At 41.6% G+C, this 15635-nt stretch overlaps 1 protein-coding gene across 1 annotated transcript in view; it reads left to right on the top strand.

Moving 5' to 3' along the window:
* The window catches only part of Dyrk4 (dual specificity tyrosine phosphorylation regulated kinase 4), a 44811-nt gene that overhangs the window by 17311 nt on the left and 11865 nt on the right, over nt 1–15635 (top strand). The window contains exons 3-10 of the mRNA XM_077799087.1: nt 3072–3152; nt 3817–3933; nt 4655–4793; nt 7383–7546; nt 10032–10168; nt 10496–10636; nt 12613–12751; nt 15109–15190. Of these exons, the coding sequence (XP_077655213.1) occupies nt 3072–3152; nt 3817–3933; nt 4655–4793; nt 7383–7546; nt 10032–10168; nt 10496–10636; nt 12613–12751; nt 15109–15190 (1000 nt within the window). The remainder of the gene's footprint in view (nt 1–3071; nt 3153–3816; nt 3934–4654; nt 4794–7382; nt 7547–10031; nt 10169–10495; nt 10637–12612; nt 12752–15108; nt 15191–15635) is intronic.

Genomic DNA, 15635 nt, shown 5'->3' with positions numbered 1-15635 from the left:
AAGTCAATGCTTCAGAGAGACTCCTACCTTTTATGTGCAACTCTAAATTTTATAAAATTCTTCATTTTATTGAACCAGACATTTCTCCAATTATAGTTCATTATAACATGATGGTAGTATTGATTTGACTTTTCTGATCCATAAATTTCCATTTACTTCCCTATGATTCCCACACTTTGACCTGATTCTGTCCTTTGAACCACGTAGAAGAAATTTGTACTCTATCATAAGTGGCAGCCCTTTTGACATTGCCCTTCCTATAGGAGTTTTGTTTTAATAAAAGACTAATTTTTAGAATAGTCTTAGATTTACCAAAAAAAAGAGAGATATAAAAGTTTCTACACACTACTCCCCACCATGTACCCAGTTTCCTTTATTATTTATATCTCATAGTGCATTTGTTATAAATAATGAACCAATATTGATATGTTATCATTAACCAAACTCCATACTTCATGCAGGTTTCCTTAATTTTTACCTAATGTCCTTTGTCTGTTCCAGGATCCCGTATTACATTTAGTTGACATGTCTCTTTAGTCTCCTCTTGGCTCTGACAGTTTCTTAAACTTTTCTTGACAGAGCTTTATCCCAAGCCACCTGGACATGTGCACACACATGCACACATATACATAAATATTTCTACATGTAGCCATATGTATCTATATTAACTTAAACATGAGCTACATCTCCAACTATGGTCCATTATAACATGATGGTAATATTGATTAGACTTTTCTGATCCATAAATTTCCATTCCAACAAAGAGAAACCTGGTTTCTACCATCTGCCTTTGACTTTTTGCGGGGATGCACACCAGGGATTGAACTCGGGGGCACTCAGCCACTGAGCCACATCCCCAGCTCTGTTTTATATTTTATTTAGAGACAGGGTCTCACTGAGTTGCTTGGTGCCTTGATATTGCTGAGGCTGGCTTTAAACTTGAGATTCTCCTGCCTCAGCCTGGGATTATAGGCATTTGCCACCCCGCCCAGCTGCTGTCTACTTCTTAATTGTTCATTTCCAATATATGTATATGACAGTTACCATAATGTTAATCTATGAGAATTTCTCTTTTGTTTTATTCTTTTGTCAAGTTAAGCATCACAGCTCCTTTAGCCATCTTGTTCATCCTCCATCAATTTCATGGGAAATGAGCACAGATCACTTTCGGCATTTTGCGAATGAGGAAAATTGAACTCTATCACTCTTAACACATTCGAGGCACTAGTTGAAGTGTTGTGCACACATTAAGTCATTCTTCCTCACAACAACCTTATGAGCTTGTTAACGATAATATCCTCGAGTAATAGGAGGAGAAGTTAATGACGCTCCCAAATTCAAATAATTAATGAGCAGTGGAACTGGATTCAAAATGAAAGAGTGTGACTTCCAGGTTCATGTCCTTGAGTATTGTCATGCCACACAGCTGCTGAAGGAATCTTTCTGAAGGACGGCTTTGCTTTGCACATACCGTGCAAACCTTCAGTGGTTCACATTTGCCCATAGGAGAAGACCGAGTTTCTTAGCCTAGCTTTCAATGCTTCTGCAACCCACAGCCAGCCCTGTGCTCCAGCTTATCCTTTCTGAGCAGTGGAGACCCCTGGAGCATGCCTGGATACTGTTGCTTCTCCTAATGAGCATGTCATCTTCCCCTCCTCTCAGTCCAGACCAAGCCCCATGCATTCCAGACGTCCCTTTCCCCTCCTCCTGGGCTCATTGCATTTATGGTGCTATCTTCCTTTTTTTTTTTTTTTATCGACACTTGACACTCACCGATGTCCTTTTTCTGATATTTAGTCTGGGCTGTATTTTGTTGATGTACTTTCCATTCATCTGTTGGTCTTTCCATGGCATCCTCAGTGCCAGCTTGATGTTACTGCTGATACCTCTGAGTTTTAATATTCGTAAACCTACTTAATGAGAAGTTGGATTCACAATTGCAATGTTTCCTCAGATATCATCACAGTCTATTCATAGATAACCACATCTGCATGTAGTGCACATTAGCCAATTAACCAACGTGGTCCGAGACCATGGCCCGTGCTCTGTGAAATCTTCTCTCCCTCAGATTACCTTCATATTCCAGGAGGTCAAGACCGAATATTCTAAGTGCCCCCATCAGTACCGCTCTGTGGAGGACTCAGCTGTGCTAAAGGACAATAAATGTTGTACCTCAGTTGCCAAATTTAAAAGGGTCTGGCCCCCTGTATCTCAGCTTTAGATGTGCTTCCTGCAGGTCTCTAGGGAAGGTCTGGAAGAAAGAGAATGCTAAGTTTTGTTTCAAAGAACAGAACTTGTGTTCAAACTGAAGGCTGTTTGCTAAACTTTAGTTATTTCAGTGCTGCCTTTATAATTTTTGCCATATCTCGTGCTCCCTTTAATTTTTTTACTTAAATTTTTATTTCATCCTAAGTAATAACAACTACAAAATCACATGCTTAAAGTGCTTCTAATAGTTTTTCAAATGGATAGCAAAATAAATGCATAGCCATTAGGTGATTGTCTATCTGCATCCTGCACGGAATTATGTCACCTACCCCTGTGGTGTGCTTACTACCTTGGAAAAAATTGTTCTAAGATTGTGGTCCTTTCCTCTCCACCCCTTTCTAGATGTGAAGCCTTTCTGATGAGAGCACTGGTGTTCAGGCTGGGCACCTGTATCCTGGCAGGTTCCACTAAGGCATCTTTGGGCACTTTGAGTTCTGGGCAAGACTAAGAGCATTTTCTTTCCTAAAGAGCAAGATAACATTAGCTCCACTTCTATTCCTTATCATCTACAAGGATGCTGGTTAAGACTGTGTTGGAAGAAAGCATATATTGATTTTTTAAGGTGTGAAAATCATAAGACAAGTGGATCTATCATTAGCACTTCTGGAAAGATTATTTGTGGGTAGTAATTCATTTCATGCATTGAGTACTTCTTTGAGCTTCTTTGAACTCTTCCTAGCTTGGGATCAGGAAAGCTGGCTTCAAGGATATCTTGCTTATTGTAAGGAAATGAAATAAAGGTCCAGGTGGCTTGGGATGAAGCCCTGTCAAGCCTTATTACACTTTTCTTCTACTTGACTTAGGTTGAAAATAAGCCTTTGGCTCAAGTCCAGAAGCCACCCTCCAAGATCAAGAACCTCAAAATGACCCGACTTTTGCATAAGGTAGGAAGTGTTGGTTAGTGACTTTAGGAAAGGACAAGGGCAGTGGATGGAAGAAATAGCTTTTTACAGGCACTTTTGGCCAACTCAGCATAACAATGAGAGCCCTCTATCCATATCACCATGCTTCTCTCCACACAGTTTTAAACATGGCTATTTGTTGTTAGATTATCTCTTTCCAAATCAGTTAATCAATCAATGTAGGAGGGCAGTGACCCAAGTGAGAAGGTTAAGTCTATAAAGTAGCCGTAGAGGAAATGGGAGTTTTTGTTGCATCAAGAAAGATTTGCATTGTATAGCAGAAAGGCCTTCCCCATGTTTGGAAGGTAAAATATTGGAATGAGAATAATAATGGCTATCACTTATGGAATACTCTACATAGTTTCACAAAAGCTATGAGGTAGGTCCCATTTTTGAGAGTGATGAAGTAATTAAGGCTGAATCAATGTGACCCATGCAGTGTCTACAGCTAGTGAGTGGTGGAATGGGAGAGTCAACCCCAGATCCTGTCTGCTAGATTACTTTGCTCCCTGGAATCTTCTTTTTTTCCCTCCAAGAATCTGGGTTTAGGCTCATCCTTGTTGTGGGGAGGAGTCTAGAAGAAATGACCTCTGGAGAATGTTCTTATCTGAGGTTTCTATACCTTATCCAATTTCTCCTTCTATAGGGTACAAACACCAACATTACTTCACTCCCTTTTATGGATACCAAGGAGAAGAAGAATGTGATCAACCTCCCACACATCAGCAACAAAATTCTGCTGAAGCCAGGTGTGCTGTCCCGGGTGAGTGCAGGGCAGTGGACATGCTCCTGAGCAGACAGGTGAAAGACCTAGCTTCAGTTCAGAACCACATCTAGAAAAGTCCACGAAGGTGGGGGAAAGGAGTAGCAGCTAAAGAGTTGGGTTCAAGTCCTTTTCTCACTCTTTGTACTGAATATGAACTTGGGTAAATATGCCTTTTACTTTCTCTTACCTACAAAGTGGGCCTTTATGGAGTTGTCATCAGGGGTGATTCATTGAAGAAAGGAAAAATGAAGTTGTGGTGTATAAATGATAGAAGAAAACAAAATCTTGTTTTCCTTCCATGTCATCTACCATTTTTTTTTATAGGGACCCAATAAGATACTATGTAGGAAAGTCGTAAGAGGTGTTGTTATATAAATTCAAGTTTACATGTCCTTAAGCAAGTTACTTTATCTAGTTAGGAGCTGGCCTCCTCAAGAGCAATGATAAAAACTGTTCTCATCTCTTTCTACAGTGACACACCCCTGGGGTTGTCAACTGTATGCTCTAATGTGCATGTCTCCTGGGGCATGAGATGAGAATTAGATACTTCCTTTGGGAGAAAGGTGGAGAAAACCTACTGTCTCTTAACTACCGTTTTCTCCCTGGAAAGGTAGGACAAATCCTGTCTGGATGTGAGTGTTTGGGGGCATACAAATAGTTTATGTCCCCCAGAAGAAGTTGAAGTGGTTCTTTATTACCAATTTCTTTCCTTGGACAGGAAATTCAAACGCACAGTCGTAAGCTGGCCTCTGAGTACAAGGCTTTAGAAGCACCTTTCCACCCTAGCATAAAGACTCATGAACACAAGGTAGAAGAGAAACCACCAAAGAAGCACAAGGTGCCTCTGACGGCAGCAGGTATGACACTGGTGGGGTGGGCAGTAGCAGCATAGGCGGTGGTTGGGGGGGGTCAGTGTTAAGAGCTGAGCTGACCTGGAGAGGGCTTAGCTGCCATATGTTGGAGTAGTCAACTAAGGCTACAAATGAAAATGAAAGAAGTTAAGCCTTTACCCTCTTACTGAAACAGTATAAACAAGAGGCTGGGTAAGAGGAAGTACCAGCATCACACTGTTCTATTACCTACCTTGGAACTATTCCAGGTAAGCGTCAGATGCATTAGTGCAGACAGAGGGCACTGTCTCACTGCCTGGGGAGCCCCAACAAAAGACTTCTGTCCTTTTACGGACTTAGAACCAGAGGAAAGTGAGTGGGGAGGAGCGAGGAGTGGACAAGTCCAGAATACTGAAAGTAAAGTGTCCTGAAAGTTCTGCCTTTCTCTTGACAAGGGGGTCTTGGCAGAGGTGCTTGAGGCAGGCCTCAGCTGGGTCTCCAATAGAGGGCTCTGAGTGGGGGCTTCTGGGTTAGACAGGCTCAGATGCCTTAGAGAGTCAGTCGCCTGCCTGGAGAATTTGGTCCTCAGCTGCAGCTCTGGTCAGAGACTACAAGCTCGGGCTGTGGACCAAGTCTGGTGTGGGAAGTCAGCTGCCCCTGTGGAGCCTGCCAGATTAAGCCTGGGTAATTGTCTATTGTGAGGTCTGAAAGATCACACACAGTCTTCTGGCAGGAGCTACACTCCTCACGAAGTTCAGAGATTTCATGACCTCTTAGGATTCAAAGGAAGAGAACCAAAGTCCACTTAGCACTTACCATATGCCAACACTGTCCACTGCTCACAGCTCTTCTGCCCCAGTGCTGAAGTTGAAATTGTTGTCCTTCTTAAATGATCTCAGGAGTGACCCTCCTGCCAGGAGATGATTTCAGTTCTGAGTTCATTCTGCCTTTACAGAGATGGTATCTGCCTCCTTCTATCTTGGGTCCTGATTCTGTCCTTTGGGCAAGGAACATGCCTTATTTAGCTTTGACATGACTGCTCTTCGGGTATATGAAGGCAGTGGCCTTGTGCTCTATGTCTTTTTTTCTTTCTTTCCCCTCACAGTTCAACTTTTCAGCAGTTTGTCAAATAACATGGTGCCTCCTACCCTGATCCTGACTTCCTGTCTCTGAGTACTCTTCATTTTATTCAAGTGTGAATCTCACTCCCCACCTCGCCCCCCTTGCCCTAACACAAACGCTCATGTGATCTGTCTCTTGTAGCTTAGAGAGGCACTAACAAGCATTCCCTCTGTGGTTTGAAGTATTAGCTGGCTCCCCTGCAGGCCGGTGTGGGAGTAACCACAGGACTTTTTTTCTTTTTTCTTTTTTTTTTAGTTTTATTGATTTTATTATTTTTTAAATACACGATAGAGAAGTGCATTACATATAGAGCACAATGTTTCGTATCTTTGTATATAGAGTATGCTCATGCCAATTCATGCTTTTATACATGTACTTTTTTGCATTACAATTCTTATATACCACAATTTTTCATATCTGTTTATATATAAAATATATTAACACCCAATTTGAGTCTTCACACATGTACTTTGGATAATGATGTCCATCATGTTCCACCACCTTGCTAATCCCCTGCCCTCTCCCTTTCCCTCCCACCCCTCTCCCCTATCTAGAATTCATCTAATCCTCCCATGCTCCCCCTCCTTACCCCACTATGAGTCAGCCTCCTTATATCAGAGAAAACATACAGCATTTGTTTTTTGGGGATTGGCTAACTTCACTTAGCATTATCTTCTCCAACGCCATCCATTTACCTGCAAATGCCATGATTTAATTCTCTTTTACTGCTGAGTAAAATTCCATTGTGTATATATGCCACATTTTTTTTATCCATTCATCCACTGAAGAGCATCTAGGTTGACTCCACAGTTTAGCTATTGTGAATTGTGCTGCTATAAACATTGATGTGGCTGTGTTCCTATAGTATGCTGTTTTTTTTAAAAAAAGGTACACTCATACATTGCTGGTAGGACTGCAAATTGGTACAGCCAATTTAGAAAGCAGTATGGAGATTCCTTGGAAATCTGGGACTAGAACCACTGTTAGTTTGACCCAGCTATCTTTCTCCTTGGACTATACCAATGGACTTTTAAAGTTGCTTTTATGTCACCTGCCTGGTCCAGAAAACTTGTAGTTTTCAAACCTTCTCAAAATAAACTATTTGTCTGACCTGATTCCACATGAACTTGGACAAATATCACCTTAATGGTACACTATTGTTGTTATGGGCTTTACTTCTGGACTTATTATTTTAAATATTTATAATAATAATAATAATAATAATAATAATAATAATTCCTATTTTGCAGCAACCCATAGCTCTTGGGGCACTAAATTCTCTTTTCCCTTGTGTTTATGTTGTCATATTGAATTTTTTGAAATAGTTCCAAAACCTTGGCATTTATCCTTGTTATATTTCCTCGTGGGAATATTCTCCATGCATGATCTTTAAGAAACCACCTATTTGAGGAAAAGACATCACATCATCTGCACTTTCGGTAAATACCCTTGTTGCCTCATCTTAACTAACAATTATCCTGTTTTTTCACATAGAAGCCCTAAAGAATTTTAAGAGTAAGCTGTCTCCTTATGAGCAAAGTGAAATCCTGGGCTACACAGAGCTATGGTTCCTGGGGCTTGATGCTGAGAAACTCAATGTGGCTCCAGAGAAATTCAGCAAGACAAGTTTTGATGATGAACATGGCTCCTATCTGAAGGTGATGAGGGAGGAGGTCATGGTGACCTCAGGTGGCTTGGGTGCAATAGAGAGTATGGAAAGGAAAGCAGAAGGGGATATTTTATAATGTTTTGTGTTGAGATGACAGGAACTAGACATTCCAACAGATGCTAATAGGTGCTAAACCAAATAAACACCTTGTTTAAACATGAAATTTAGTATGCAAAATCTTCTAACAGAATGGTGATTTTCTTCAAGGGTATTTAGGATAACAAGTTTGCATCCTGAGTGAACTCTCACAGGCTATTCTCTTGTACCAGTCCTGGACCCCTTGGAAAAGATCAGACTGGAGTAAGATGCACTTGCCCCTCAATCTCCCTTTTTGTCTCCCATTCATGGGCCCTTTTGTGTTTTATAGCAGATGTCATTCCCTCCACAGACAAGAATAGTTTTTGTCACTGTAGTGTCCCTCATGCACAGTGCTTTACTTCATTCCATTTTTCAAAAATTGATTGCAGAGACTCCTCCTTTTCTGACTGTACCTCTGGGGATCCCAGGGTAATGCCTCTCTCTAGCCTGAGGATGAAATCTGGACAGTGACCCCCTCTTCTGAGGATGCCTGCATGAGTGACACTTAATCCACCAGGCTGTGAGCTGTCTGCACTTTCCTACTTCTGGAAATTCCATCACAACTTGGTTTTAGGATATGAATCTTTGAGGGCTTCATAGAAGAGATAAATTTTCTTAACATCATGTTTCTCAAGTTTGACTGTGCACACAAATCACTTTGGGTTCCTGTTCAAGTGCAGATTTGTGTTTAGCAGGTCTGGGGTGGGACCTGAGATTTTGCATTTCTGAAAAGCATCTTGGTGAAGCCTATACCACAGGTCCTTAGGTAACACTTTTAAGAAGCAAGGATGTGATTTTATCACTCACTCTTCATCTAGAACCCTGGTTTTTAACAATTTTAGGTCAAGGATCCTTTTGAGTATCCTCATCCCAGAAACATTAAGCTGTGCATGTGCAATGCTTTGGGGCACTAATGGGTCCTTGGTTAAAAATCTTCAATATAAACATTTTCTCCAATTCAACCACATGTCCACAACCCCTCACTCCTTGCTCCTTCCTTTGCTTTGCCCTACCTGAGTCTAGAGTCTCTAAGAAATTACCTGGGGTGTCAGTACTACCTTTATGGGAATTCACTGGAACTCAGTTCTTCAGTCTCAAATCTTAGAGAAGTATGATTTTCATGGGGAGAGAGGGATAATGTGCATTCTCTGAAAGCTCCAATTTTTATTCCTATTTTATTCCAGCATATACACAAATATATAATTCCTAAACAAATGACAGCTACATTCTCACAACAAATGTTAATTGTAAAATTATTTACTGAGCACCTGTCATAAGCTTGGCATCTATTAGACTCTGAAAATACAAAGGGAATTATCATGAGTCAAGTAAGCACAACCAAAGTCCAAGTTGACATGTAAGCCAATAATTATGAGGCAACCAAACTGATGACATGAAGAAGATAAATGTAAATGCTTGAAAAATATATGCCAAATTTGTGCAGATTCTGTCCCATTTTCATGAAAGACCTTTAGTCTAGACTAACCCTCTCTGATGTATCAGTAAAAAGTTTTACATGCTCAAATTTATGGTGTTGATTCTTCTTTGTGAATAATCCTTTATCCTCAAACACACAGTCACAAACCAGCCTGAAAACTTGTACACGCTCATCCCTCACCTCTTTCAAATTCATGTGTAATTGTAGAAAGCTGAGATCAAGAGCCTGATGACCTTAGAAATCATCTTATCCAGATTCTCATCTTCATCTTCACAGATGAGGTCAATCTAGCTCAGAGTACATAAGTGACTTATTTGAAGCCACCTAGCTCAAGTCTTTAATGGAAAATTTCCTGTGGTTTTAACTAAACACCTGGTTTCTTGCACAAGGATAGTCATGGATAATTCTGGCTCTTAGAAAATATTACTCTCACCGAGAAAGTCTGTATTAACTTCAGAAGGGGACTAAATATGAATAAGACTAGGAGAGGACCAAATCTGGTCAGGAAGGAACAGAACAGGCATAAAGCCTTCTCTGATTGATAGAGGCACATCAAGGGTCAGAGATAGAACTCCCCTAAAAGGGAGCTGATGTTGAACTTGAAGAATCATGAAAGGTCCGAAATAGAAAGGACTTTCAGTTTTGTCCAGCCCCCTTACTTTTTAGGTCCTAAGAAAGACATGCAGGAAACTAAAGGGCTGGGACGAGCACCCAACATTTCCAAAGACTAACTAATGTTCTTTTCACTGCTTGACATGGATGGAGCCTGTGGAACTAACTGCCCCTGGCACCACATGGGTGGTCTTGGATCCAGGAGATCACCTAACCACTACAGAAACAGAGAGAAGGGTGGGAGTTCAGAACCACCCCCTCCAAGGAGTGACCCATGATCTAGGGATGGGGATCCAAGGGCCCTGGGCTCTGGCTCTTTTCCTCACCTCTGGCCTGGCTTCTGCAGGTCCTGCATGACCACATTGCCTACCGCTACGAGGTTCTGGAGATGATTGGAAAAGGGTCCTTTGGACAGGTGGCCAAGTGCTTGGATCACAAAAACAATGAGTTGGTGGCCCTGAAAATCATCAGGAACAAAAAGAGGTGTGGCTCCATGGATGACCTAGGCCATAGAAGATGGATTGCCTGGCTTCTAGCTGCTTCAGGACTCCAAGCCTTTCTGCCCCTGCCTCTTCCTCTTATATTTCTCTTTATTCTCCCTTTCCTATTTCTCTCTCTTCATGTCTGAGTCCATGAAGGGGCAAAGCGGAAGTAAGAGTGTGGAGTTATGAGTGCTTTCTGCAGTGTTAGACATTTCTGTTGGGGTTGTGGTAGGGTCTGAGGAAATGGGCTAACTGCTGTACTATGACGTGATACCTGTGTTTTCTGTCCTCATTCCCCACCCTCCCTGCCACTCCCCAATCACCTCAGATTTCACCACCAGGCCCTGGTGGAGCTGAGGATCCTGGAAGCCCTCAGAAGGAAGGATAAAGACAACAAGTACAATGTGGTACACATGAAGGACTTTTTCTACTTCCGCAATCACCTCTGCATCACCTTTGAACTTTTGGGGTCAGTCTTTTTGACTCATTTTCTTTTGAAAAAGTTGCTTAAGGGAACTTGAAGAAAAACTTTGAAGTCATAAAACTAGATTTTTCTGGGCGTGAATGTCTAGTGACTAGTGTAGACATAGCAGTCGCACAGTTATCTAGAAGGTCCAGGAGTGAGGAGAACGGGACCCCAAACGGAGATCTCACCCCATTCCTCAGTCAACCTGTTATCTGCCAGCATACTCATGTTGTGCTTCCCTGGTGCTGAGGTCTGAGTACTGAGTAGGTGGAAAGTCCAAAACAAGGCCTCTGCCCTCAAGAGCTGAATTGAAACATGTTTAAAAGGACTTTCTTTGCTATCATGTTCCCCACACACTGGCTTCCCATCTCTACGGTATAGAGGCTGAAACCTAAAAGAACAGGAAGCTGGATGATCAGAGTGGGGAAAGGACTTTAATTCTGAGTAAAGAAGGAGAAGGGCAGATATTTGGGTAAGGGAGCAGAGTCATTTGGGTGAATATTGGAACTGAAAAAGCATTCTAAATGGGAAAAGGCATGCTAATTTGATTATTCTTCTCTCTGAGAAGTCAATATGCTGCAATTTAAACAAGCCAAGAAGACATTTAGCAAAGGAGAAAAATCAGGGTGAACCCTTAGAAGACATATGTTTCTGGATTCCCTGAGTTAGTGCTTGGTGCTCCCACGACACCATCACTGATGGTGAGGTTCTAGGAACAGGCTATATTTGAGAGGGAGCATGGGCACTCCCCTCACCATCTTTGGTAATTACAAAATGTGTTCTACCCTACCATATGCAACAGTGGATCGTCTTCTGTGGAGCAAAACAGACAGTCCAGGCTGCCTTTCTTGCCCGTTAATCACAATGCCCAGTTAGGACATCATGGTACTTTAAAAGGGCTCTGTGAGGTCAAGAGAGGCCAGTGTGTAGAAGGAGAATCCTAAGCCCAGTAAGGTGGAGGCGCCCAGGTCAGGATGGCATTTCTCTGTTGTACCTCTCAAGAATGAATGACTTGCCAGGCACAATGGTGCACCCCTGTAATCCCAGCTGCTCAAGAGACTGAGAAAGGAGGATCACAAGTCCAAAGCCAGCCTCAGCCATTAGCAAGGCCCTAAGCAACTTATTGAGATCCTATCTCTAAGTAAAATATAAAAAAGTGTTGGGGATGTGGTTCAGTGGTTAAGTGTCCCTGGGTTCAATTCCTGGTACCACCAAGGCTAGATAATCTTAGAAATGGAAGATCAGGAAGAGCCTGCAGAGTCATTTCTAGGTCCTTCTCTTTCCTTCCTATCTTTGTCTCTCAGTTTGCACAAAGATCACAAACTGGCAATTTACAAACAAGTTTTTCTTTTTAAAATGCTTGGCATTAGTTTCCAAGACTTGTAAGTTAGCAGATTTCATATAATTGAATATGCTTTTATATAACATTTCAGGATTCTGCCTCTCTAGAGAACTGAGGATTATCTGGCAAGAGCCAGCCTTCATTATAGCAAAGCCATAGTTAGATGGGACCAAGCAGCCACACTTGTCTTTAATAGAGTAGGAGTCCCTCATTTACCTTAGCTCTCTTGTCAGCACATTCCCTTTCTCCTTTACCTACAATATTTAGATAATCTTGTTAGGTCAGGGTAGGAATGACTTGGTTGAGTGACTAGTGGGCTTCCAGGGCCCTTCCAAGGGCCTGAGAACTAAGACTATTATAGAAATTTGATCCAATCTCTGAACCCACTCATGTAAATAAAGTACTTAAGTGGCTTTGTCATGTAAGAAATCAGGGTACATTGGAGAATCCAGCATGGTTGAGTGCCAATCTGGGTCTACCCTGAGTCACTAAGAAGGCTCAGTTTATCAGAAAGAAAAACCTTGCCTACTGATTTGAGATTTACTTGCTTCTAGAAGGGAATCCAGATAACACAGGATTGTTTGTAGGTTCAAACTTGGATGCTTTTTATACTCATCACTTTTTCTGTCTTTCCCAGAATCAACTTGTATGAGTTGATGAAGAGTAATAGCTTTCAAGGTTTTAGTCTATCGGTAGTTCGGCGCTTCACCCTCTCTGTCTTGAAGTGCTTGCAAATGCTTTACGTAGAGAAAATCATCCACTGTGATCTCAAGCCTGTGAGTATAACCTCTGTCCTGCCAGGAGAGCAGGTTATCACCACTCCTTAGTGGCAGTTAGGGCAGCCAGCATGGCCAGGGCTTCCAGAGTGGCAGCCCTAAAGTCCCTGCTTATAGGCTAAGTGAGATGCAGTGAAGCCTGAGGCACACATATTGGAAGGACTAAGAGAGATGTAGTGTACTTGAGGCAGCTAAGAACCAGAGGGGTTTCCTACAGAAGTGGTAGGGGTGGGTGGTGGCTGTCTTGAGCATCAAGATCAAGTAGTTGTGGGGGTCTGGGTTTACCCACTTTTGCCCTTTCAATCATTAGTCGCTTATAGTTCTTAAGAATTCTTGCTGGATTCTAGAGTTTTCCCTTATCTGTTCTGCAGAGGCTTGTGCCATTCACGTAGATGGATCATTCTACTACTCTGCTAAGTCCTTACTAGATCCACTGTATTCTGAGTTGCTCCTCAGGTATGGCACACCTCAGACCACTTCCTCTCCTTCAGTGGCTGTGCCCTTCTTACTTGTCATGCTAGTATTGTATTCTTAGCTCATTCTGTGTCTCCCACTGGACTGCAAGCTCTCCCAAGGTCAGACTATTATGTCCCCAGGACCTAACATGGAGCCTGTAAGAGTAATGGAAGGCAACAAATAAATGCTTGTTAAATGAGCCAAATGATTGCAAATGTGAAGAAGTAATACTGTAGAGGTAGCTAAGGACAAAATGTGAGGAACACTCGTTCCAAAAATAATCTGACCTTCACAAGGTGAATATCCCTTAAGTTCCTTACTCCCTTCTCTGCACCCCCAAACATGATTTAATTTTTTTAAACTGTAACTCATAAATAAAATTGAGGATATTTTTGTAACTTAATATTGTAAAGATATGGGAGGACATTGCTTTGTTCTCCATTTCTAAATTCCTAACCTTTAGCTTTGCAATTCCAAAGATTCACAATGCCCATGGTTCTTGGGCTTAGGGAAGTGACTTTCACCAAGGAAATCTGTAAGACACTTAATGGCTAAAAATATCAAGTAACAGATTTCCTTGACAAATAGATCAAGTAGACCAAATATGTGCATCCCTTTGGAAAACATGCACACAACCAGAAGGGTATTTTGTGAGTATTTATTAAAGAATCAGGGAATTATTCTTATGGACTTCATGGTTAGTATGGATGAGCTATGATAGCTCATTGCATTTGTCCCTTCCTTGGACTTTTTTCTACCAAAAAGATGGGAGATGAGAGGGTATGGTAGTCAGCTTTTGGTCCCTGTGACAAAATACCTGAGATAAACTACTTACAAAGAGGAAAGGTTTGTTTTGGATCACAGTTTCAGAGGTTTCACTCCAGGATTGAATAGATTCAACCATGTGATGAGGCAGAACATGGCATTAGGAGTTCATGGCAGAGCAAAGCTGTTACCTCATGCATCTAGGAACCAAAGAGAGAGACAGGGTCCCGGTCCCAATATCCCCTTCAAAGCACAACCTCAGTGATCTAACTTCCTCCAACTAGTCCCAGCTCTTAAAGGACCTACCACCTCTCCACAGTGCCATAGGCTGATGACTAAGCCTTCCACACAGCAAACTTTGAGCTTTTATCATAACAAAGGGCCAGCCCCATCTAGTGAAGGGGTCTTTTTTCCATTGGGCTAGAGACACACTAGAAATTCTTTTAAGATTTCTGCTAATTATCCTCCTTGCCTTAACACAAGCATTCTTTAGAAAAGATACTGTGGAGTAAATTTGGATTTTTAGTTTTGGCACCAGAGGCTTCATATGTGCCATGTTATGTACTCATCAAGCAATCCACATGGTCCATTCATCTGACAGTGAGATCCTTGAGGCACAAAGTAGGACTTTAATCTTCCAACCTCAGCCAGTGCTGAAAGGAGAGCCCAGAATCTCCACTTTGTCATTTTATGGGTTCCCCAAAGTCAGTGTGAGACACACACAAACCTCGATCTAACTTATTTATTTGTTTGTTTGTTTGTTTATGTTCTTTATTGTCATAATGGTAGGTCTACAGGGGCATTAAACCAATTCAGTGACATTTGTAAGGCAAGTGAGGCACAGAACTGGGTGTGGAAGAAGATATTAATAAACCCACCATCTTCAGGAGTTACATAATCAATATGGGGAAAAATACATGCAAAACAGTGAATAATGAATCCAAAGAAGATGTAGACTACAAGTCAATGGGAAATAAGAGCAGGAGAGCACAATGGAATGTAGAGAAGATGCCAGAGGAGGAGTTTGAAGGTGGTCAGATTTGAACTAGGCCCTGTAGGGGTGAGCATTTAAGTAAGCGGAGCACCTTGGACAACATTAATTTTTATAAACTTGATCTTTTTTCTCTTTGTGCTAGGAAAATATAGTGCTATACCAAAAGGGCCAAATCGCAGTTAAAGTTATTGACTTTGGGTCCAGTTGTTATGAGCACCAGAAAGGTAGGTTCCCTACTGTCAGAGTTCTCCCATTGCAATTTCTCTCCATTTACACACAAGACTACCTGGGTTCCAATCTAGGATCAGCCATCCAGGGTTACTAGTATGATTCTGAACAAGGCGTTTCACTTCTCTGAGCCTAAGTTTCCTCATCTATAAAATGAGAAATTAGATTCAAATACCATAGAGGCTCTTTAAAGATCTTATATTCTGTGGACATGAAATTACCAATAAACATTGGGTCACAAAACTAACTACAGGTGTATTAGAAACACCTTTGAAAAATTATAGTTTCCAGGACCTCACCCTACTAAATTTCTGGAGAGTGCGCAGGAGTTTGCACTTTAGAAAACAGCCATTCTAATGTTTGGGATTTACTGTCCTAGATTCTCTAGGCTTTGTACTTTTTTTTTTTTCCCAAACTAGAATGCAGGAAGTAGCCCTGGAG

Source organism: Urocitellus parryii, chromosome 5 (genome assembly GCF_045843805.1).
Source record: "Urocitellus parryii isolate mUroPar1 chromosome 5, mUroPar1.hap1, whole genome shotgun sequence".
Lineage (NCBI taxonomy): Eukaryota > Metazoa > Chordata > Mammalia > Rodentia > Sciuridae > Urocitellus > Urocitellus parryii.
This window is presented reverse-complemented; position numbering and strand designations above follow the sequence as displayed.